This window comes from Idiotropiscis lumnitzeri, chromosome 7, assembly GCF_059441095.1.
Source record: "Idiotropiscis lumnitzeri isolate Australia: NSW breed Sydney's pygmy pipehorse chromosome 7, RoL_Ilum_1.0, whole genome shotgun sequence".
Classification (NCBI taxonomy): domain Eukaryota; kingdom Metazoa; phylum Chordata; class Actinopteri; order Syngnathiformes; family Syngnathidae; genus Idiotropiscis; species Idiotropiscis lumnitzeri.
The window spans coordinates 12,528,050-12,551,145 of NC_142397.1; the positions used below are offsets into that span (position 1 = coordinate 12,528,050).

Here is a 23,096-nt window from a genome sequence, read left to right on the forward strand (position 1 = left end):
GATTTTGATATAAATTGTTCAATACCTGAAAGTCTTTTGTCATCCATTAGCGTTAATACAGTGTTGTTTGTACTTGTTTTTTTTTTCCACAGCGGTTGACATTTATGACAGTTGTGAAGGTTAAAACTACGTACTGGTCCATTCATCGATTTTATTTACATCTTCCCTATCCTTTGGGTGATCGGCTCGGTAGACCCTTGATTGGTTGCCATTCAATTTCATAGGACATACAGACAAACAACCATTCAGACTCACATTGACTCAGATGGCAATTAACCTGAAAAGCATATTTTTGAAATACGAGAAAAAACCTAAGTAATCTCATCAAGTATAGAGAGAACATTTAAACCCCCCTCAACTGGACTTGACCACACAGTTAATGGCCTATAACCCAAAATAGATTGTTTGACTTGAGAGGTTCCAGTGTGCTTGATCAAGAGAACCTTTGCGGGCGGTCCTTGGGAAGTGAACTGTCACCTCCGTTGAACATTTCCAATTGCTATATATGATGTATGTCGTGGTATTGGTCAGTTTTTGAACTTCTGGTATCCAAGCCATTTTTTAGACTAATACATTGAGACCTCATTTACATTTGCCCGAACAATTTCTCTTTTGTTTTCTATCTCTGATACCTATAGCATTTGACAATTCTTGACAGTTAGAAAGGAAGCATCACTTTTTGGAACTTCTTTGTGTGAATACTGGTGAAAGCAATGTAATGAAATGTCACAACACATTACGTCAAAAAATTTGAAGAGTTGTTACATCTGGAAGCTGTTTTGTTTTCGACTTCCCCTGCTGAGCTTATACTGTACTTGGCTGAAATTGCATATAGTTGCCACAACTGTTGGATATATCTGCAATAACCTTTTTGACAGTAAAATATGATGCAGAGCAGCTGCAGATTTTTTGGGGCAGCTTACCTTTACTTAATGTCTTTGTTGCCTCCCCAAAAATTGTCAAAGCAATCAATTTCAAGATTAAAACTAATATTTTTACAATAAAGCCTGAACTGGAAAATCATTTTAAATTGATGATAGATACTACTGGTCATTGAAGTCTTTCCGTGGGAGTAGAGGGGAGCCCAGTCTGCACTAAAAAAACAAAAGCTGTCACATCACTTTCGACAGCCAGTTTTCACACTTCCCATTGTTCCAAAACATCATGTGCCAGTTTGAATTATACTCCAATCCTCAAATCGTTTCTTTTGTGAAATTTGGATTGAACGTTGTGAGTGCCGTTGTGTGATTTGTGGCCCAGAGCACCTGTTTCAATTACAGAACCCACTGGCACACGTGTCAGGATAATTTCATGAAGAAGTATATTACATTTCTGACTGCTAAGCAACGGGCTGAGCACAGGATCAGAAAATCAATTCTATATGTATTTCTGCATAATAAATGTTCTCAAAATTACATTACATAGTAGATCTTAAAAAAAAAAAAGACTACCCCAAAATCCTCAATGAACACCATTGTCAGACAAGTATTTTTGTCATTAACATTTATTATTTATTATTACCAGTATATCAGGGAAATTGAATATTGTTTGCAGAAAAACACATTTTTGTTGTAACATTTGCATTTTATGTTATATAACTTCTGAGTAGTTTTTTTTCCCCATCAAATGGTCGAATGTTTAATGAAACACGACGACTTAGGTACAGTAGAAAACTATACCCCACTTGTATTTTCATCCACCTTGTGGGATATTTTATAATCATGTATAACCATGCATCAGTATTTAAAAATTATTTTGTAGTATGTATAGATGGTATGGAGAAGTCTTTATACTGACAACGTTGTACTTGGTCTCTCTAAGTAGCTCCTTGCGAGCGCCATTTGATGTTATTTTAGACCTGCAAATTTCAACCACAATATTTAGCATATTGTTGAATGGTTACTTTTCAAAATTGTCCATCAAATCAGGAATTATTCTAATTAATTCATATTAATTATTCCCCTTTGTTTCATACAAATCTTGTTTTGGATTTCATGTTCTTTCTCAGGTACAGTACACCAAATGACACGGCCAGTTTGTACTGTAGATCACATTCCTATACCTAACACTTGCATACAAAAGCCTTGCAAAAAGACAGACAACTTGTGATGAGATGCAGAATGTTGCAACGGAAGATGAATTTGGCCAGGATGCGAGTCTCCCCGAATGTTTATCATTAATGCAGCTCAGACGTGTCCACATGTGAATGCGTCTGACTGACAGCTTACGTTGTGTGAATATCTTCTTGATCCCCACAAGCCTCATACTTTGTCAGCACATCTGCTCACACAGAAACGTCAATAGCGAATATGTTGAGGACATAAAGCAGGCTGTCTTTTAGGATCTGATTTAGCGGTGCTGAGCCACTAATCAGAATATCAAGCATGTAATGTAGAACTGTATTTTTTACCTTAAATTCGTAAAACAACAATCCTGAATGAAAATAATGTACTTTCTCAAATGGAGTTCCAACCACAGAATACAGTTATAGTTAGATCTATATTTAAAAAAGAAACGCAGAATAGGTAAATGCTAGCCTACACCACCCAAACATGTCATTTTATTTAAGAGCATTTGCAGCAGCGTGTAAAGCGGCTAAATCGTAAAGCAAATATTTCTGTAGTTTTGCCGTTTGTTAGGTCCCCAAAATCTGCACATTGTCACCCCCCCCCCCTCACACACACACCGTCTTTTTATTCCCACTTCAAAATTTGTTTCCGAAAAGGCTTTCTTGAGTGATGTCAGGAGCATCTCAATATTCTTAGCCAATATTCCCAAGAAGTATAGTAATTGAAAAGCAATTAAAGTTAAGTTGTGGCTTTTATTAGTTTTTGTTTGTGTCTAATCAGTTTTGCATGCTGCACGCCTCAGTCTCCGCCTGATGTACTCTCTGTGTGAGTTGATGAGCCATCCCTTGGCAAAGTCAAGCGAATCTTCCAGCTTTTGTTTTCCAGTAAGTCTGGAGTATGAACCTCTGTCCTTGTCCATCTGGCAATATTGTCTCTGGGTTGTTTAGACACAGATGGAGGTTTCTTTCTCACTCTCTCTCTCTCTCTCCCTCTCTCACTGTTGTTCTTAAACTGTAAATTAAAACCCACAACCAGCTGTACTCCCCAGACACAACTATTGGACCTTTTCATATTTGACTGAGTGTTATGAACTACAAAGGCAAAATGCAAATGAACACAAATATTTACAGTTCACAAAAATGTACACAAAATCATCCGATTTCCTGGCCGCGGTTTACAGTTTAGTGGTCCTTTCATTGTCCAAAATAACAAATTACATACTGTAATTGCACATTGTTACACATGGGCGCTGTTGACCAAGTTAGTGCAACAGCTAAAGCACATGTTTTATTGCTCTAATTTGTAATTTTCTACTTAGTCATTTTTAAACCCGAGCACTTAAATCATCTTTGAACCTTTAGGCTAGTATATTATTCTTCCGCAAAGTAGAAGTGAGCCCAACGAGGCCAAGTACTGAATGTTGTCCAATGCACATGCACGGGTTGAAAAGAAAAACATTTTGTAGACCACTATGATATTAATCAGTATGCCCATTCTCTCACATACTCACACACACATAATTATACAACCATTTACAAGGGCCATGCCTATTACTTATTTTGAAGTTGTGCTCAGCTTTTTACAGCCCCAGCTCTTTTCGAACTGGTGTTTCGGGCCTGATAAAAGGGCAAGAATGACCCTCTCTATCTTTTTTGTTAAGTAGCTCGATAACCCGCTCACGGAATTGAAAAAATATAGTCTGCAAGGGGTCATTCACAGCTATTTGTGTGCAGCTGGTTTCAGATTAGTTTGAATTTAGCGCCTCATTTATAAATGCCCAATAATTGGCCAGTCCAAGTTGTTGTCCGCCATTTATCTCAAGTCAATTGGAAGAGCTACAAAGAATGGATGGGTGGATTGGGTCGCTGACCCTAAACTCACAAGTCACTAAGTTGTCTCCATGGATTCCCTAGCTTGTATGAAGGTCCACGATAAAACAGGTTGACAGGTTTAAGATCGTTTAACCTTCTGCAGCCTATCAAGAAGTCGTGTTTTTTTTTTCAACACAAGAAGCAGTTATTCTTCAGGGTTGGACTTGCTTGTTTTTTCGTCCTCCATCCGTGACATAATGTATCTTTGTAAATTCTTTCACTTAGTCTTCACTTCCCAATGACTGTGACATGCAACAGATGGCTGCACTGTGTTAGCAACTTTTCCTATGACGGAAGAACTTGGAAAATGCTTTCGAGCCTGCGCATCCAGCGTCACTGTTTCAATGCGCATGTTAGCAGCCGACCTGTCCAACATTGGTCTCCTTCTTCAACCCTGACTTGTCAGAAAAGTATTCAGTGCAATGGCAGTCAGATGCACATGTGGACCATCTGGGAGAGGAAACACAATTGGCCCAACGGTGCATACCATGCCTCCAGGCTTCGCATTTTGACATGAGTTCTAACCCGGTTCATAGTTTGTACAATTAATCTCTGGGATGGCTGATCAGATCTGTGATGTTTTTCCTCACATGTTCCATAATCTAATGCTTGCAATGTGTTTCAGCCTTGTCTGAATGCCTTTGTTGAACATGCTGCAGGTTTGTGTGCCAAGCTCACATGGTCGATGAGCACTGAATTGGAGATACTCCTCAGACATGTTCAGGGGCTCAGTGTTGGCAGAGCAGCTGGGACATTCCTTCAAAGTGGATAAAGAGTAGCAGATCCTCTCAGTTCTAACAAAAACCAGCAACGGGCCGAACGCTCTGGTGTGGTTGAAAGCGTACGGTCTGCTGCTGTCGGCTTCGTATGACTTGAAGTGTAAACAATGACATCATTGACTCAATGGATAATGGTGGAATGTGAGGTTTACAAATTAGAACAGTTTCAAATCTAAACAGGAACAACAACTGTCACCACAGCTGGAACGACAACTTTGCCGAGTGGAAAATAACCTTCATGGGGCCAAGCCATTCATTTTGTAATTGAAAAATCTCATGGCACGCCACCAAACAAAAATGTCACAAAAAGTATGAATACCAATAATCTTGTCTCAAAAACCTGTTCTGCACCCAGGAAACCCAGAACAAAATCTGCTGTATGAATGGCAACTGGTGGATATGCAGGCAATTTGTACCTTCTGCCATGTGACAGATTTAATTGTTCTGCATTTCCCTTGATGTCTCTGGCACAGATATATGAACAAAGATATACAGTATAATTAATAAATATTAATTATCAGTTCAGTTAAGAGAAATTGGATAATTTTCCACAGCACCACTGATGAGCTCTCATGTTGCACTGTTGTGTTATGGCAGTGGCACCCCGGTTAGGAATTACTGATCTACTACATTCAACAAAAATATAATAAAAAAGGTACAATAATTGGATTTTTTTTTTTTATAACGAATGAGATCCTTTTTTTTAATTTAAAATTTCCCAAATCCGTAGAATTTCTTTCTTTTTTCTGTCTCAACATTAAAATTCTCCATGAAAACACACTAATTATCGTAGTGTTGAATCAAAATAAAACATTTTCTTTTGCTTTGGAAAGTAATGCCCGAAATATTTCCAACATTATAACGACCAAACCAATGACTGAATCATAATTGTTTATGTTTGTTTTTTTTCTGCACTCAATTTGAAATAATTTCCTGTTTTTAAGTTAAGGGATCAAAATTCAAACATGTTTTTTGTATCCAATTAATCGCTTAATAGACAACATAATCAACAAATTCATTGTTTATTAAAATAATAGTTAGCTGCAGCCTTTGAATTACATCATCATTATATCATCCATCCATCTATTTTTTTTTTTTTCACTTATCCGGGTTTGGGCAGCAGCTTTAGTAGAGAAGTCCAGACTTCCATCTCCCCAGCCAATTCTCCCAACTCTTCCAGTGGAACATCATGGTGTTCTTAGCCCAGCCGGTAGACATAGTCTCCCCATTAATGGGTCGCCCCCGGGGGCCTCCTTCCAGTGGGACGTGTCCAGAACACCTCACCAGAGAAGCATCTAATCAGATCTCCAAGCCACCTCATCTGGCTTCTCTTTGATACGGAGAAGTCGGAACTCGACTCTGAGTCCCCCCCCAGATGACCAAGCTTCTCATTCCATCTCTAAGGGCGAGCCCGGATACCCTGTGGAGGAAACTCATTCCAGCAGTTTGTATCCGGGATCCTATTCTTTTGTTCACAACTTACAGCGCGTGACCATATGTAAGAGTAAGAACATAGATCGACTGCATCACTGCAGATGCCGCTCCGATCTTACTGTCGATCTCCTGCTTCATTTTTCCCTCCCTCGTGAACAAAATCCCAAGATACACGAACTCCTCCACTTGGTGCAGGATCTCATTTCTGACCTGAAGAGGGCACTCCACTATTTTCCGAAAACCACATTCTAAGAATTAGAGGTGCTGATTTTCATCCCAACCAATTCCCACATGGCTCCAACGAGAGTTGGAGATCACTGCTTGATGACGCCAGCAGTACCACATCATGTGCAAAAGGTAGAGATGCAATACTAAGGCTACTTTAACATCTCTTGCCAAAAATATTTTTAATGAGTCATACACATTATTCCTGACTGAGTTATTACTCAATTCACATGTTTAAGTGCTGTGAATGTGGCTCATTGAAAGTGCGGATGTTTATTGTGGGAAATGAGTCTTTCCCAGTGTGTGTGAGGAGTAGCAACACTTAGCAATGACCTCAAGTGTATTAGTCATATTATTCCCCCCATTTTAATACTTTGGCGTGCAAGGTAACAGAAAGAACAGTTACCTTTGGAAAGTCTGCAGACAGGCAGACTAACAAACAACTCCACAAAATAAACGGTTTAACGGAGGCAATTAAGGCAGAGCATGAATAATTTTACATAAAGTTGTTTGCAAAGTTGTTACTCAGGTGAGGTCACACAACGGCACAGTAGCACGGCTTGCAACTAGAAACTTTCACATTTACTGTTCATTTGAAGCCATTGGAACGTTTTCCAAACCACCGTAGGAGGGAGATGTTCTTACTTACACCTTGCGGATTTTTCTTTGTTTTCCATGCATGTGTCTGAATGCTTATCACACAGACACATTAATTCCACAACAAACCCTGTAAATAGTTTGGTCTGCATTTTTTTTTTAAGTAGTACTGTGTACTAAAATAGCGGATGCATGCAGTTACAAACATCCTTCCAATGGGGTAACAAGGACAGTGCTGCAGTAGTGTCAGAAGTGTTTGGGTGGAGCTGGAAAAGGTGCGTACAAAGGTACATCTCTCTGTAGGCCAAAATGATTATATATATAATTATGGCACATTAACGATACAGCAAAATGTGATATACTTTGTTCCCTTGTATTTAACCGTTTGTTTATTGCAGCTTCAATCCATCACACATTTTCATTTGGGAAAAAAAAAAAACACATTTAATGCGTCATAATTTTCATTTGTGAAAATGTGCGAGGACGACGACACGTCCACTTGATAACTATGATAAGGGTTTTCTTTTGATCTTAAAATGGCTTACCTTTAACAAAATCCTTTTTTTCCTTCCGTACTTCCAGCGATATGTTGCTTCTTCTAAGGATTTACAAGGCGCATCGATTCACCAGGATTGTACCCTTGCTACAATCCGATACAGGATTCTGGTTAGGGTATCACATTTTATGATTAAAAAATAAATAAATAAAAAAATAGGCAAATTTAATATTATTAAACTAGGGCTGTCAAAATTAATGCGTTTACTTGAGATTCTTTTTTTTAATGAATGCAATTAAATATTTATATATATAAAGTTATAAAAATAAAACTCAGTACCATATTAGGTGTACATCTTAAGCACATCATCTCAGAACAAAACACCCGGCTCAAGTTACCAGTGAGCCTTATAAAGCAAAACTGCTGGAGTGTGGTGCTTGTTGGCAGAATTAAATGTACTGTATACATTTTGAGAATTGTTTCTTAGGAAAATGCCTGTAAAGATGACGCCATTTAGATCGTATTCAAGGATCAAAGAAAGCTATTAGAACAGTCTTTGGTTTTAAATATACTTCATATTTGGTGATTTTACATTAATCACAAGATATTATACAAATTAATATCTGTTACAAGCTACACAAAAAATAGTCGTTGGAAGATGTGAATCATCAATTTTGCAATTATTTAGTTAAAAAAATGAATAGCCTGACAGCACTATTATAAAGCAAACTTTTCGTCATCCTTGTGTGCTGTTTATTTTTGAATGAATCCCATAATAAACAATTCTGTATTTATTCTACAGTTTGTATTTTAAAAGTTATATTTATTAAGTGTGACACGTTTATAAGGGTGGAACTATATAGGGGAATTTTTAATCACAATAGATAGAGCTGTAAAAAAACAAATAAGACATCCTCTACTTAAATTAATCCTATCATGGAACATTTCACCAGCGAAAAGGGGGGTGAACACTGAATTTGAGTACATTTCAGGAAAGCTGAGCTGAAAAAAGTTTGGAAATTCTAAAGATTTTCTTTAAAATAAGAAAAAAAAAAGCGAACTTTGATGAGAACTGGGCCACATCAGAACCATTTCTATCAGGAGGAACTCACTTGGGGCAACAAATCGTTTGATTGAGCACGTTTGGAAGCTGTCATTGATAGTGTCATGACTCCATGGAAAAATTTAATGAAAAACAATAGGAGGCATTCTGCCTAAGTCAGCAAGCTCACGCCATTAAGCAAAGGAGAGGCATTATGTGCACTAGAGTGTGACCATATAATTAATTCAACATGTATGCAACCTTGTGTCTCACAATTGGGTGCACATAAGTGATGGAATAGGGAACCTGGAAGTGACAAGGACAATTGGAGGTCACGGGAGAAGGGAGGAGAGGGAACGCAAGGAAAGTGTCAGTGTGTTACGCTTGTGTCTCACGCAATGTGGAATTGCTACAACCCCTCACATCACTCTGCATTAATCCAGCTAGCCCTGCATCACCTCACAAAAATGCTATCTATCCACCAACTTGGAACAAGTACAGCATGATAATTTGATACTGATAAAAATTGTGCGTGATGACTACGAGGGACATAATGATGGGCTTAGTTTATAAAGTGAAAATGTATTTGGGACCATAGCCGAGGAATCAAACCCACTTGTCACTCAAAGAAAAATGCTGAAACTTCAGGGAATTCACTGTCTTTGAAGTTAGTGAGAGGATTTTCCATCACATTACAGAAAGTGCCGCACTTGTGCGTTGCCAAAGCACGAGTCTGCATTCCGTGCACCTTTTGGTGTTAATGATGTCATTCTTAGCGCAAGCAAGATACAGTATGTGTCATACTTCACACTTTTGCACTTTAACCAGTTTTTACACGCAATGACAGAATGAAAGGGGAATGAGTTCAAATGATCTCTAGCTTCTTTAAGCTAACAGAGCAAAAAGAAAAGAAAATAGAAAAATGCATGTAAAATATCTCCGAGCCACTTCAGAAGTCTGTCTTCCGCTCTGCTACCATCAGTGGTTTTGAATGACAGCCCAAAGTAGAGAGCGAGAAGCGGAAAACCAAAGAGATGGGAAGCAGTGAATGAATTCATCCGTCACTCACTCATGTTTGGCTCCCTCCTACTGATGCCATTAGCACCTCGTGTCTGCTCTCCATAAACTTGTAGAAAGTGTTGGGGCTGAAAGATGTACAATAAGGGAGATGGAGAGCGAAAGAGGAGCGAAGACAGTGTTTTGATTAATGGCTTTTGTATCCCTCGGTTCTCAAACGACATTGTCTGACCTCGCCCCAGTGGAGAATGAGCGAGGTGTTTGAAGAGTGAGATTGAAACCAGATATTTCTGTTCACTGGCTCAAATCCACCACTTGGGTTGAGAACATGACCAGTAACTGAGAGTCTTAGCCATATTGTCTGGCCATTGTCAAGTCGTATAGCTACAACAACGATTTACAATTTCTTTTTTCATGTGTTTCCGACAAATACTTCCTTGTAACTTTTAGGGCAACAATTGTCACTGGCATGTACTTAAAAAGGCACTTAATTTAGCGACTTGGTAACGTATCTGTACATTGTAGGCTCTGCAAACCGTAGAAACAGAAAACCTGAAATCTTCCCCCCTGGACTCTTGCTGCATCACTCGGTCTTGACAGTGCCCTCCCATCTGTCCACTTGGCATTTATCGCTGATTTTTACAAAATCTATAAGGATAACACATGAATCTACAAAAATCGAAACTTTTTGGTTTGGGTGCTCTTTTGAAATGAATCAAAACAATTGCAAACGCTAAAACACTGAGCTGAAAAAAATGCCTGAAAACCCGATCTTAACCCAAAGTGGTTTATGAATGTGCTCCTCTGCATATATAAAGATTAGATTAGAGATTGATTCGAGTACTGGGAGTTGTTGTTGTATAAATAAGCATCTTGGATTGGATCTTTGGCCTTTTGTTAAGATGTTCTGTCCATTTTCCAAATACAGCTGAGTTACAGAAGTGGTCCCATGGGTTTCCTGTTTCGCCTCGAGCGGTTCACATAGAAATGTATCTATACCATACAGCAGGTATACAAAAATCCTTCAACTTGTCAGAAATTAAATACTGAGGAAAGCACCAAAGTAAATGATTTGATATCAGGGCTATTGTGTATTTTTTCCGTGGGTGGTTCATTGACACCAAACAAAACTGATGTAGAGTATATTTTCTATAATCTGCAATTTATGAGGGCCCTATTTGTGTGATTTGATGTTGTGCCATAATACGAGTCCAAAAAATATGGTTCTTTAGCCTGACAACGTGTTGAAAATGTGGCCAAACAGCGATCTCTTGTTCAAAATGCCTTTGTATTACAAATAGAAAACATATGATACATGCCAAGCCATCGAATACATTTCTTTTCACAACTCAACAGTGTCCTCTGTAACCCCTAAAATGAATTGCATCCAGGTGAACAAATCTAGCATCTCCCATGCTCCTCGGAGCCACGAGAGAGCATATTTGCATGTTATCTGGTCATTCCTCAGCATTCCCATGCAGTTTCTAAGGGAATATCGATTGTTTCATTTTGACTTACTGCATTTTCTCTCTGTCAAGTAATGTCAGAACATTGTCTGAAAACGGTTTATGCTGACAGCCTGCTCTCATGGTCAGTCACATCATCTTGGACTCACTTGTGTGTGTCTGCATCCCATCTTGTGATCTCAAACCAGAGAGAGTTCTCTGATGCAGGTGCAGGCTGACCTTGAGCGCCATTGGTGCAGACAAGCCAACTCTCATACGTGAAAACAAATGATGATGATTTGCTTACTCATCTATGACATAAAAAACACTCCTGTTTCATCCCTCATTGACACAAATGTAAAGCTAAATTAAAAATATGTTTGAACAGCAGCCAGAAACGGTTCTGGCCATTATAGTCAAAACTAGATCAGAATGCTTATTCAGTACAGTAAAAAAACGTATTGAGTGACAAAAAGTAAATGCCGAACTCTGTAAAAATTAAATCCTATCCACATCCTCATCCCCCGTTTTGCCCATCAGCCTGAAGACCTCTCCTGAGTGCAGCAGAAAAGGCTGAGGTAGTCTTCACTTGCAGATGGTGCTGGTCTCGGCTGCCGGTCTCCCCAATGACCTTCCGCAGGTGTTCTAGATCCATACTGGTCTCTTACAAGAAATAGCTACCAGTCAGCTGCAAGTTTGGAAGGTTATGAATCTAGGTGGTGATGCATGTTTGTTTTCCTTGACTCTCTGAATCCTCTCTCTGAGGACTTTGACATTCAACCAAGATGTGGTTCTGGCTCCACATTGACTGTAGAATAAGTTGTCTTCCTTTTACCATAATTTCAAGTAATTTAGGCAGAGGTGTCAAATCCTGGTTCAGAGAGTAGAAACCCTGACAGAGTTTGGCTTTAGCCATAGGTCTTCTTCTACTCAGGGAGCCCGTTTACCTGCCAGTTGAGTAGAGGAACCTGTGGCTAAAACCAAGCTATGGGGTTTTAACTTTCTGGACCTGGATTTGAGACCTCTGATTTTGGAGTGGGTTAGACGTCTGCTGCAGCCTAAAGTTCAGCTTGTCCTGATCGGTACTCCAGAGCTCCTTCCACAACAGTGACCTCTCGAGTGCCTCATCCCACTACATCCGACGGTCCTTGGGGGGCTAGACCCACTGCTTTAATACAATAGTCCTCTTTAGTAGTCCCCCGGATCTTTTGCATCGCAAGTTGTCTTCTTCCTCAGCCTTTTACTTCGTGCCAACTCATGTTACAGTAATTTTCAATGACTAGGTGCCCGAGGCACGTGGCGCCAACAATTTCCTGGGATTTCCTTTACGCTTCCGTTTTCCTCACTGCCTTGTCTTGTGTCTATTTCCGGCCACACTTGGCATTGCTTGTATGCCGTACTTTCGCATCCTTAGACGGTAGCAGAGTGTAGATGGCCATTGCCTTGGCGAGCTTTGAAGACTTGCTGCAGGCCCTTTTAATCAGGAGTGGCCACAGCGAGTTCTATGCATGAATTGTTTGGCACGATTTTTACGCCAGATGCCCTTCAAGATGCAACCCATCCACGACAGTGGCTGGGAAATAGCAAATAGCATAACGGGTCTTGCCGAGGGACCCAACTGGATGCAACCTTTCGACTTGACCGGGATTTGATCCCCAGTTTCTGGTGTTCAAAGTCACTGATGATACAAACTGAACATGTAGCCGCCTCTTTCTAATTCAATATACTTTTTGGAACATCACTTGTACCCTTACCCATGTCCCATTGGACCGTGGAGTTATTATAGAGTTATTAAATTAATTTGTGCTTTTTCTTCAGCTTCTAGAACACTGGCGAGTCAAAGTTTGCCTTGGAGTTAACTTTGAGGTGTGCCTGCATGTACACTTCATGTCTAAGAAGGAGATTACTGAGGAACTCTTAGCTCAGCGCAGAGGCTCGTGTTGCATGCCTTGTGTGTTTGTCAAGCCTTTGGCAGGGTTCATCGTGCACTGTTGCTTTCCTCACGCATTCCTCCTCATCATCACTTATCATTGTCATGACCTTCACCCTGAGCAGTACTGAGTGCACTCCAAGGTCTCGTCCTGTCTGTCTTGCTGCCTTATTCAACTTGCTTCCCTTGTTCACTTGGTCTCACTTAGACCCTTTTTAGGTGTTAGTGTGACAGTGTCTTGTTTGGCTTGTTCCAAAAACATTCACAGTTCCAGTATGCTTGTCTCAGCTCAGCTTGTTGAAATATAGTACCTGCATATTCATGGTATTCTCCTAAAACCGTACTTTGCCACTGACAGTGACTCATCTTACTCTTATAGTTCAATATATCCATGTTTTACTTCTTCTTTACGGTTAGAACAGGTCAGAGCCGTGATTGGACTGACAAGCAAGAAGTTAACTCAAAAGCTAAAGGGTGCTGACGCTTGAAGCTAGGACGTGTTTAAATACCACATAAGCTCTTCATCTGCTTCAGGGTGTTTTGTGTCTGTTGAGCAACAACAACAAAGCTTTCCTGGATTTGACAATCGGCTTGAGTTAAAAAATCGGGAGCTACGTTCATTGATGCATGTTTATGCTAAAACTGAACAAAACTGTGCCTGTGTAATCCTACTTTGATGTTTGAAATAAAATGCTCATTTTTGCACGTAACTAACTTTGACTAATGTATGCATTAAATCTTATTAGCAATGCAAGAAGTTTCTTGGCGGGTTTCACCGGTATTAGGCCAACATACTACGACTAAATGATAACAAATGACTTGAGAGTTTGGCAATGAGGCAAACAGATTATTATCTGACTTTTAGATAAAATTACAAGGCTCTTGTTATGGTACGTTATGTTACATTACGTTATGTTATGTTAAGGTACAATTACAAGGCTTAATACTAATATGACTGTCACGTTGATCGTCAACAAATGGTAAAAACATGAATGGAGAACTTTAAGTATCACTATATGCCACCCATAAAGCATTCTTGTACAGTTTATTTGTTGCTTGTTTTTAAAACTCAAATATATCCCTTTTTAGGTTATGGCAATCTAGGAGCCGGGGTTCTCGGAGCTGGCGGTCAAGGAGCTGGAGGCCTAGGCGGCGGTGAGTACTACAGGATGTTATGAAGTCTGGATATTATTTTCTCACCAACAAAACCAATGCGAACCAGCTTATGTCTTTTGTCCAATATCGGGGATAGTCTAATCAGCAACTATTTCTTCTTCGCACAAAGGTGGTTATGGAGGATATGGTGGGGTCCACGGTGGAATCTTCCCTGGAGCTGGACAGAAAGCTGGTAAGAGAGGTGCAATCCTGACTCCGAAATAATGTAACTGTAACAAAGAGTACAGGTGTACATACTCACCAGCCAGGTACATTCAAACAAGGTGAAATCTTAGCTAGAGAGGTAGTTGATTGGCATACTCGTGCCCCGTGGGAGAAGTGACCATGCACACACTTGGTCTGCATTTTTTCACTTTGCATGAAATGACTGTCACATGACCAGCAAAGCCACCAGAATAACTAACTTAAAAATTGATACTGTTTTAATCACAGTTTTGTTTTTTTTGCCAAAAAAGATCAAATAATAGGGCTGGGGTATAGAGAAAATATTTACTTTATGAGTAGCACACTGCTATATATATATATATATATATATATATATATATATATATATATATATAGAGAGAGAGAGAGAGAGAGAGAGAGAGAGAGAGGAACCGACTGAGGGCCTATGAGCTAGAACATGAGGTCTTGGTTCAGTTTCTAAATGAAACTGTAAAAACAAAGGAGTACCTTAACTTTGCTGACTAGTAATGACGTGTATGGTGCTGTTGATGTCATACTTTGAATGCGAGTTTGCCTAATTCACCTTATTTGGGATCTCAACAATTGTTATTTAGCATTGTTGATATTGAAGATTGTCCTTCATTCAAACAAACTTTTTTTTATGACTGCAGGACAAAAACAGGCAACATAAATGGTTGTCTTCTTACATTTTAACAGATATTTCCCCCATCACAGGTGCTGGCGGCCATCTGCTACCATATGGAGGTAAGATGTCAGCTGGTACACTGATGGATTACTACACAAACACTGACAGAATGATTTTAATGGTCCGCATTCTTGTCTATTAATAACAGAAAGGCAAAATAAATTCATCACATTAATAGTAAATCAGCATGAAAAATAATGTTTTGGACAGAAACATACTCCCGCAGAGCCTACAGTGACCTCACTGTCTGTGCTGTTTATGTCCATATGATTTACTTTAAATTAGGCAGCTTGATGAGGCATGGACTCCTGGGTCCACTCATGACGAGGGCTTTGGCAAACAGCTTACTCCTAAATATTGGTTGGCAGAAAAAAACTTCCCTCGAATAAGTCTGGGCTTTCTTTTTTTCCTGCGATACTCAGAATAACATCTCATTCCCCTGAAAGCGCAAAGATAAAACAGTATTCTTTTGCCAAAGCTTTCCTCAACAAATCTCCACAGGCCACATACCTGCAGGTAGTGCGCAACGTCTATTCAGGCAAAGTATGTGGAATTTAAGAATTTAAAAATGAAAATAGGAGTTGAACAAATAAACGATTGTGTCTTTCCTGCGGCCAAACTTCCCTACTTGTGAGGCTGACAGCTCATTTCTTACATGAGCGGTTCGCCAGTGAAATGAGGCATTTGATGAGCACAGCTAATGACATTCGTAGTGACTGCCTCCCATAATTATATTCAAAGTCAGCCATGTCACTTTTGATCATGAAGGTATTTCACTTCACATTTGACAGAGTAGAGACACAGTTTTCCTAATAAATTACTCTACTGACTACACTACATTTTATTATATTGCAGGAGCAGGAACTGGAACTGGAACTCTTCCTGCTGGAGGCAAGACACACAACTTTGTATATTGTTGCCTTCACTTGTGCTTACGTGAGGGTTTTCTTACTCACCTCCTCTGACATTGTGTCCTTATTTACAGGTCCTGTTATGCCCCAGACAGGCTTGCCAGGAGGCGCTGGTGCAGGATCAGGAAAGAAAGCTTCCAAAGTACCAGGTATTGTATAATCAAATCATAATCTATTCATCATGCTCTTGGACAAACCGGATATTATTTCTATGTAATCTATCTACGCGGAAGAAATCACGCCAAATTGGTCTTCTTTTGCATGGGGTATGTGTTGTCGTTTGTCGGAATGACGATTCACATGAAATTGAACACGGGAGCTGAACAGGTTAGCACGATGGCCTCACAGTTCAGAGGTCGTGCGATAAATTCTGGCTCCGGCCTTCCGGTGTGGAGTTTGCATGTTCTCCCCGTACCTGCGTGTTTTTTTTTCCGGGTGACCCGGTAAACTCCCACATTCCAAAAACATATTTGGTAGGTTGATTGAACACTCTAAATTGTAACTAGGAGTGAGTGTGAGAGCGGATGGTTGTTCGTCTTTGTGTGCCCTGCAATTGGCTGGCAACCAGTTCAAGGTGTACCACACCTACTGCCCGAAGACAGCTGGGATAGGCTCCAGCACCACCGCGACCCTTGGAAGGAGTAGCTGAACAGATAATGGATGGATGGCCCTTTCCCTAAACTCGGGAACTTGATCACCTATTGCAATTGACAGACTATTGCTGTGTTTTCATCCGCATTGATATTGTACCATTGGTTCTGGCAGGTGTGAGTGTACCTGGGCTTTATCAAGGTGGATTGGTACCACCGAATGGTATGTCACTCTCATTGATCAATTACACGCAGCTAAAGGTGCTGTACTTGTAATTTAATGCACCTGTTTTCTGATTGGTGCCTTCAGGATTTGGTAACCGTGGAGTTCTTCCAGGAGTTGCCACTGGCAATGGCCTCAGTCAAAAATCACGTAAGAATTTTCTTGTTCCTGAAGATTATATAGCAGTAAGAAAAAAAACCAAAACACTACTGTACAGATAATCATGACACTTAAAATCCTTAAATGATGACATTTTCACTTATCAACAGAATTGGGGAAATTGTTTTTCCTGGTCTTGTCCTACATGGCCATGACCTTTTGTGTGCTTGGCAACCTTTAGAAAGTAGCACTTCAAATTAAAAATATTATTTTACACCATCTACACATCTGACTGGATGATTTGATGTTTTTTTTGCAGTTGGAGCAGGGGGACAGGGTGGGGCGGGAGCAGGTCAGTTATTCAAACGTTTCAGATTCATGTAGAGCATGACTATATCGCTTGAATATATTTCAAATGTATTCTTTAATCAGGCTACGGTGGGCAGATGCAACCCGGAGTGTTCCATGGATACCCTCTGAAGTCACCCAAAACTCAAGGTGTGAATGTAATTTATAGGGGTGAATTCATTATTTTTATGTAGTACTCTATGAGGTTTGTTATATATCCGTTACGCCATTTGTTGTGTAACGGTCGGCACAATTATATAGGCACTGCCTGCCTTGATCGATCAACAATATTTAGTTTATTACTTGTTACGATGTTTTGTACTGCCATCCGTGTATAATATTCTTGCCCAGGAAATATCTCAAGTATCGCTGGAGGTGTAGATGACAGATAACTGTATTTTTATACACTTGATATTTTACCTTCAATGTGCCAGTGAATCTTGTATCTCTCATCACGGATTGTTCATTTATCCTCAGGATATGGAGCAAAACCTGGAGGCGGAAAACTTCCCTTTGGTACAAATGCTCATAATTCAGTGGAACAAGGATTTGTCGTAATCACGACATCAGCCAGTTGTTGATAATATGTTACGTTGCAATGTTTCAGGCTACGGGGGGTTTGGCAATCAAGGAGCTGGTCTTCCTGGAGGTAAAGGTGGTCCTGGATCAAAGCCTGGATTTCCTATTGGAACTGGTTGGTATTCCAAAGTCTTGTTTTTCGAACATGGATCACAAAGCAGGAACCATGTCTCATAATTGGCTTTTGTTTTCTTTTTGGCAGGAGTGGGCACTGGTGGCATTTCACCAGCACAGGCTAAATCTGCCAAATATGGTAAACATTAACAGTTACTACCTAGCAGGGTGTTGTGAGTCACCTGTCACAACAGTGTTTACTGTATTATATTCATATTTGTCTTTACCTTTCTGTAGGTTTGGGTGGTGCTGGTGGTTTTGGCGCTGGTGGTGCTGGTGGTTTTGGCGTTGGTGCTGGTGGTTTTGGTGCTGGTGCTGGTGGTGCTGGTGGTTTTGGCGCTGTTTCTGGTGGTGCTGGGGGTTTTGGTCCTGGTGCCGGTGGAGTGGGAGGTTTCGGTGGCACAGGTGGACTATATCCAGGGCAGATTCCAGGAGGTAGCATGTCTTGATATGAAGTCGATATTATGAAATGATATTGGTCTTTTGTTGTGCTTTGCATGTAAAATGATTTAATATTTTAACATTAATTTGTTGTCTACAAAAATGCTTTAAAATGCATATTTTTGTCGCTGTTTCACAGCAGGCTCTGGACCTGGTTCCAAAGCTGCTAAATATGGTAACTAGAATTCTAGCTTTGTTATGTGTTATGAAAAACATTTAAACAAACAGCAGGATGCTACTCATAAGGTATCTTTTCTAAACTTATATTCATATTGATAGGTGGTGTACCAGGTGGTGTACCAGGTGGCGTACCAGGTGGCGTACCAGGTGGCGTTCCAGGTGGTGTTCCGGGTGGTGTTCCGGGTGGTTTTCCAGGTGCCGTGCCTGGTAGTGTTCCAGGTGGTGGATATTTACCATCAGCAAAAGCAGCTAAATATGGTAAGCGCAGCGTTAGCAGTTTAGTAGTGCTGATGGCAAAGGTGGCCGCTACCTGGAACATTAACATTAGTTCTTCTTCTCTTTGACAGGTAGTGTACCAGGTGGTGTACCAAGTGGTGTACCAGGGGGTGTGCAAGGTGGTGTACAAGGGGGTGTACCAGGAGGTGTACCAGCGGGTGTACCAGAATTTGTACCAGGTGGTGGATATTTGCCATCAGCCAAAGCTGCTAAATATGGTAGGCACAAAGCTCTAATGGATTTGGTAGTGCTTGTGGTAGCCTTTAACCATTGACAATAATGATTTATCATGACTACATGTCGTTAACGACATATCCTTGTTCTCCCTGTAAGGTGGTGTGCCAGGTGGTGTACCAGGCGGTGTGCCAGGGGGGCTACCAAGTGGTGTGCCCGGTGGTGTACCAGGATTTGGTGGATATCAACCATCAGCCAAAGCAGCTAAATATGGTATTGACATTGCCTTGCAAATGAAAAATATAAAAACGTCCGTCAATGTAATTCAAAATTATAAATATTTGCCTGTGATTGGCTGGCAACCATTGCAAGGTGTCATACACGTATATTTCACTTGGAGTCAAGGTCTAGAGTTACATGGCTGCCACAAGGATTAAGCATTATTATTATTATTATTATTATTATTATTATCATCATTATTGTTGTTGTTGCTGTTGTCTTGTTTGTAACTAACTAAATTAATATTTTACATTGTTACTTATATTACTGTTATAATTATAAAAGTATTATTTTATACATAAAAACATCTTTGCCCAAAAAGTACTGAAACATTGAACGTTGTTTCACATGTGAATTCAAAGTGAAGGTCTTTTGTGTTCGTCTGAAAACTTCTAACATCTACTATTCCTATAATATTATGAGTCGTGTATATACAATCAAAACCGGTCTGTGTGACAGGTGGCTTACCAGGTGGTGTACCAGGAGGCCTACCAGGGGGTGTACCAGGTGGCGTGCCTGGTGGTGTACCTGGTGGTGTACCAGGGGGCCTACCAGGGGGAGCACTGTATGGTGTACCCGGGGGTGTACCAGGAGTTGGCGGATATCACCCGACAGCAAAAGCAGCAAAATACGGTATGGGCACCACTCCTAATATTTTACAGTAAAAATCATCTAACTTGGGTCTCTTCAACAGGATTACCAGGCAGCGTACCAGGTGGTGTACCAGGTGGCGTACCAGGTGGCGTACCAGGTGGCGTACCTGGTGGCGTACCAGGTGGCGTACCAGGTGGCTTACCTGGTGGCGTACCTGGTGGCGTACCAGGTGGCTTCCCGGGAGGTGGTGGATATGTACCAGCAGCCAAAGCAGCTAAATATGGTATACTGCTCTGAGTTCTAAATATTTGTAGCCTATGTGTCTTGTATCAAGGGCGACTGCTATCAATATATTCCATAAAAATCATACCTTTCAACACAATTTTTGTTTATTCCCCTTGACAGGTGGTGCACAAGTTGGTGGACTAGGACGTGTGCCAGGTGGGGTACCAGGATTTGGTGGATATCAACCGGCTGCCAAAGCAGCTAAATATGGTCTGGACATTGCTCTGTTCGTAACATTTTTGTCTACTTGTTATTGCTGATGATGTTCTGATGGCACAGAAGGAGTATATCCACAGGAGGTTTATTCATTCAATATTATCTAATCAAAGCTGCTAATTATATGTGCACATCGCCGATGTTTGCAGTTGTATTGTGGTATTTTCTTCACAATTGTATTTGTAATTGTCGTTGCTAGAGGTATTCAAATGGTACAAGTGAAATATATTTCACCAACGCTCAAAACACTATAATACTACTTTGCTGATCGTAATTCACAATGTTGGTGGCACTGTTCTGTGTCGTTTTTGTGGCATAGGTGGACAACAGCCAGGAAGACACCATGATGTAGCCATCATAATGTGTTTCTCTTTGATAGGTGTTCCAGGTGGATTACCAGGTGGTGTGCCCGGAGGTGTGGCAGGTGGTGTACCCGGAGGTGTGCCAGGTGGTGTACCAGGGGGTGTGCCAGGATTTGGTGGATATCAACAAGCAGCTAAATATGGTACGGGCTAACCACAACCACTCGCGCTCACAACCACACCTAGGCACAATTTAGAGCTTTTGTTTTTGGAACATGGGAGGAAATCAGAGTACCATGAGAAAACCCATACAGGCTCATAGCCTGGATTTGGACCCACAACCTCTGGACTGTGAGGCCAATGTGCTAATCACTGTGCCTTACTTTGTATCATCCATCCATCCATATCTGTTCCGCTTCTCCTCACGAGGATCGTGGGGGTGCTGGAGCCTATCACAGCTGTCTTTGGGCAGTAAGCGGGGTACAACCTGAACTGGTCGCCAGACAATTGCAAGGCACACAAAGACAAACAACTATCAACTATCACACACACTTAGGGACATCTATCAACCTACTATGCAAGTTTTTGGAACGTGGGAGGAAACCGGATACCCGGAGAAAACCCAGGCAGGCACGGGGAGAACATTCAAACTCCACACAGAAAGGCCAGCACTGGAATCGATCACACGACCTCTGCACCGTGAGGCCAAAGTGCTAAGCAGTCGGCCACCGTGCGGCCTACATTGTATCATGTGTAATAAAAATAAAAATACACATAATCAACACGAAATTTCTTTGGTCTTCTTTAAAGGGCGTGTACTAGCCGGTGTACTAGGTGGAGTACCAGGAGGAGTACCAGGAGGAGTACCAGGTGGAGTACCAGGTGGAGTACCTGGATTTGGTGGATATCATCCAGGAGCCAAAGCAGCTAAATATGGTATGGACGATCCTCCAATGGTCCTAGTTTTAAATTTTTGTTGCCGGTGATGTTGATGGCACAGGAGGACTATATCCAATGCATCATATATAAAATTATTTTAGTATTCATAGAATTAACAACGTATTTCTTGTCTCCTTTTCAGGTGGCGTACCAGGTGGGCTTCCTGGTGGCCTCCCTGGTGGTGTACCTGGAGGGGTACCTGGAGGTGTACCTGGTGGTGTACCTGGTGGCGTACCTGGCGGGGTTCCAGGTGGTGGATATTTACCATCAGCCAAAGCAGCTAAATATGGTATGGGCACTGTTGTTACCGGCACCATTATCAGTTCTTGCTAAATTTATGTCACAAGCTCATTGTATCCAAGGCAGTTGTATCCATGTTTCTTGTGTAAAATTATGTCAACCTGCATACAATCAAAAACAGTTTAATTGGGTCACCTAAACAGGTGGTGTACCTGGAGGCGTACCTGGTGGTGTGCCTGGAGGCGTGCCTGGTGGAGTACCTGGTGGTGTACCTGGAGGCGTGCCTGGTGGCGTGCCTGGGGGGGTTCCAGGTGGTGGATATTTACCATCAGCCAAAGCAGCTAAATATGGTAATTGGCAATGTTGTTCCTAGCACAATTATCAGTCCTTACTAAATTTCTGGCACAAGTTCACTGTATCCAGGGCAGTTGTATTCATGTTTCGTGTGTAAAAGTATCACAATCTACATACAAACCGAAACATTTTACTTGGGTCACCTTAACAGGTGGTATACCAGGTGGTGTAGCTGGAGGCATACCAGGAGGCTTAGCTGGTGCAGTTCCTGGTGGAGTTCCTGGTGGTGTACCTGGTGGCGTACCTGGAGGAGTTCCAGGTGGTGGATATTTACCATCAGCCAAAGCAGCTAAATATGGTATTGGCACTATTGTTACAGGCACAATTAACTGTCTTGGCTAAATTTATGACACAGGCACACTGTATCCAGACTAGTTGTATTCATGTTACATGTGTAAAATTATCTCAACCTGCACACTATCAAAAACAGTTTAATTGGGTCTAAAAGGTGGTGTACCTGGAGGCGTACCTGGAGGAGTTCTTGGTGGTGTACCTGGAGGCGTACCCGGTGGTGTGCCTGGTGGCGTACCCGGTGGTGTACCTGGAGGCGTGCCTGGTGGAATACCTGGTGTCGTTCCAGGTGGTGGATATTTACCATCAGCCAAAGCAGCTAAATATGGTATGGGCACTGTTGTTCCTGGCACAATTATTAATCCTTCCAAAATTTCTGGAACAGCCTCACTGTGTGCAGGGCAGTTGTATCAATGTGTCATGTGTAAAATTATGTCATTTTATGTGTCATGTGTAACATTATGTCATTTTATTTGGATCACCTTAACAGGTGGCGTACCAGGTGGCGTACCAGGTGGCGTTCCCGGTGGCGTTCCCGGTGGCGTACCCGGTGGCGTTCCCGGTGGCGTTCCCGGTGGCCTACCAGGTGGTGGTTATTTACCATCAGCCAAAGCAGCAAAATATGGTATGGGCATGTTCTACTGTCACAATTTTCTAATGTAGTTGTGTTGTTAGTGGTGCATGGAAAATACCATTATATATCATAACC

At 41.2% G+C, this 23,096-nt stretch overlaps 1 protein-coding gene across 5 annotated transcripts in view; it reads left to right on the forward strand.

Moving 5' to 3' along the window:
* LOC148333601 (uncharacterized) overlaps positions 1–23,096 on the forward strand; it is a 52,176-nt gene that overhangs the window by 15,994 nt on the left and 13,086 nt on the right. For 3 of the 5 annotated variants that reach the window (XM_088300122.1, XM_088300123.1, XM_088300124.1), the window contains exons 1-19: positions 17,211–17,273; positions 17,601–17,639; positions 17,731–17,817; positions 17,905–17,955; positions 18,054–18,251; positions 18,397–18,432; positions 18,537–18,695; positions 18,785–18,931; positions 19,047–19,160; positions 19,626–19,799; positions 19,861–20,043; positions 20,166–20,255; positions 20,641–20,766; positions 21,374–21,499; positions 21,645–21,791; positions 21,946–22,092; positions 22,248–22,394; positions 22,545–22,715; positions 22,878–23,012. In XM_088300122.1, coding sequence (XP_088156248.1) covers positions 17,222–17,273; positions 17,601–17,639; positions 17,731–17,817; positions 17,905–17,955; positions 18,054–18,251; positions 18,397–18,432; positions 18,537–18,695; positions 18,785–18,931; positions 19,047–19,160; positions 19,626–19,799; positions 19,861–20,043; positions 20,166–20,255; positions 20,641–20,766; positions 21,374–21,499; positions 21,645–21,791; positions 21,946–22,092; positions 22,248–22,394; positions 22,545–22,715; positions 22,878–23,012 — 2,329 coding nt within the window. In that variant the 5' untranslated portion in view covers positions 17,211–17,221. Of the gene's footprint in view, positions 1–13,994; positions 14,061–14,190; positions 14,254–14,963; positions 15,012–15,807; positions 15,844–15,937; positions 16,013–16,628; positions 16,677–16,763; positions 16,827–17,094; positions 17,128–17,207; positions 17,274–17,600; positions 17,640–17,730; positions 17,818–17,904; positions 17,956–18,053; positions 18,252–18,396; positions 18,433–18,536; positions 18,696–18,784; positions 18,932–19,046; positions 19,161–19,625; positions 19,800–19,860; positions 20,044–20,165; positions 20,256–20,640; positions 20,767–21,373; positions 21,500–21,644; positions 21,792–21,945; positions 22,093–22,247; positions 22,395–22,544; positions 22,716–22,877; positions 23,013–23,096 lie in introns of those variants that run through there. The other 2 variants (XM_088300126.1, XM_088300121.1) reach the window with 2 other exon arrangements.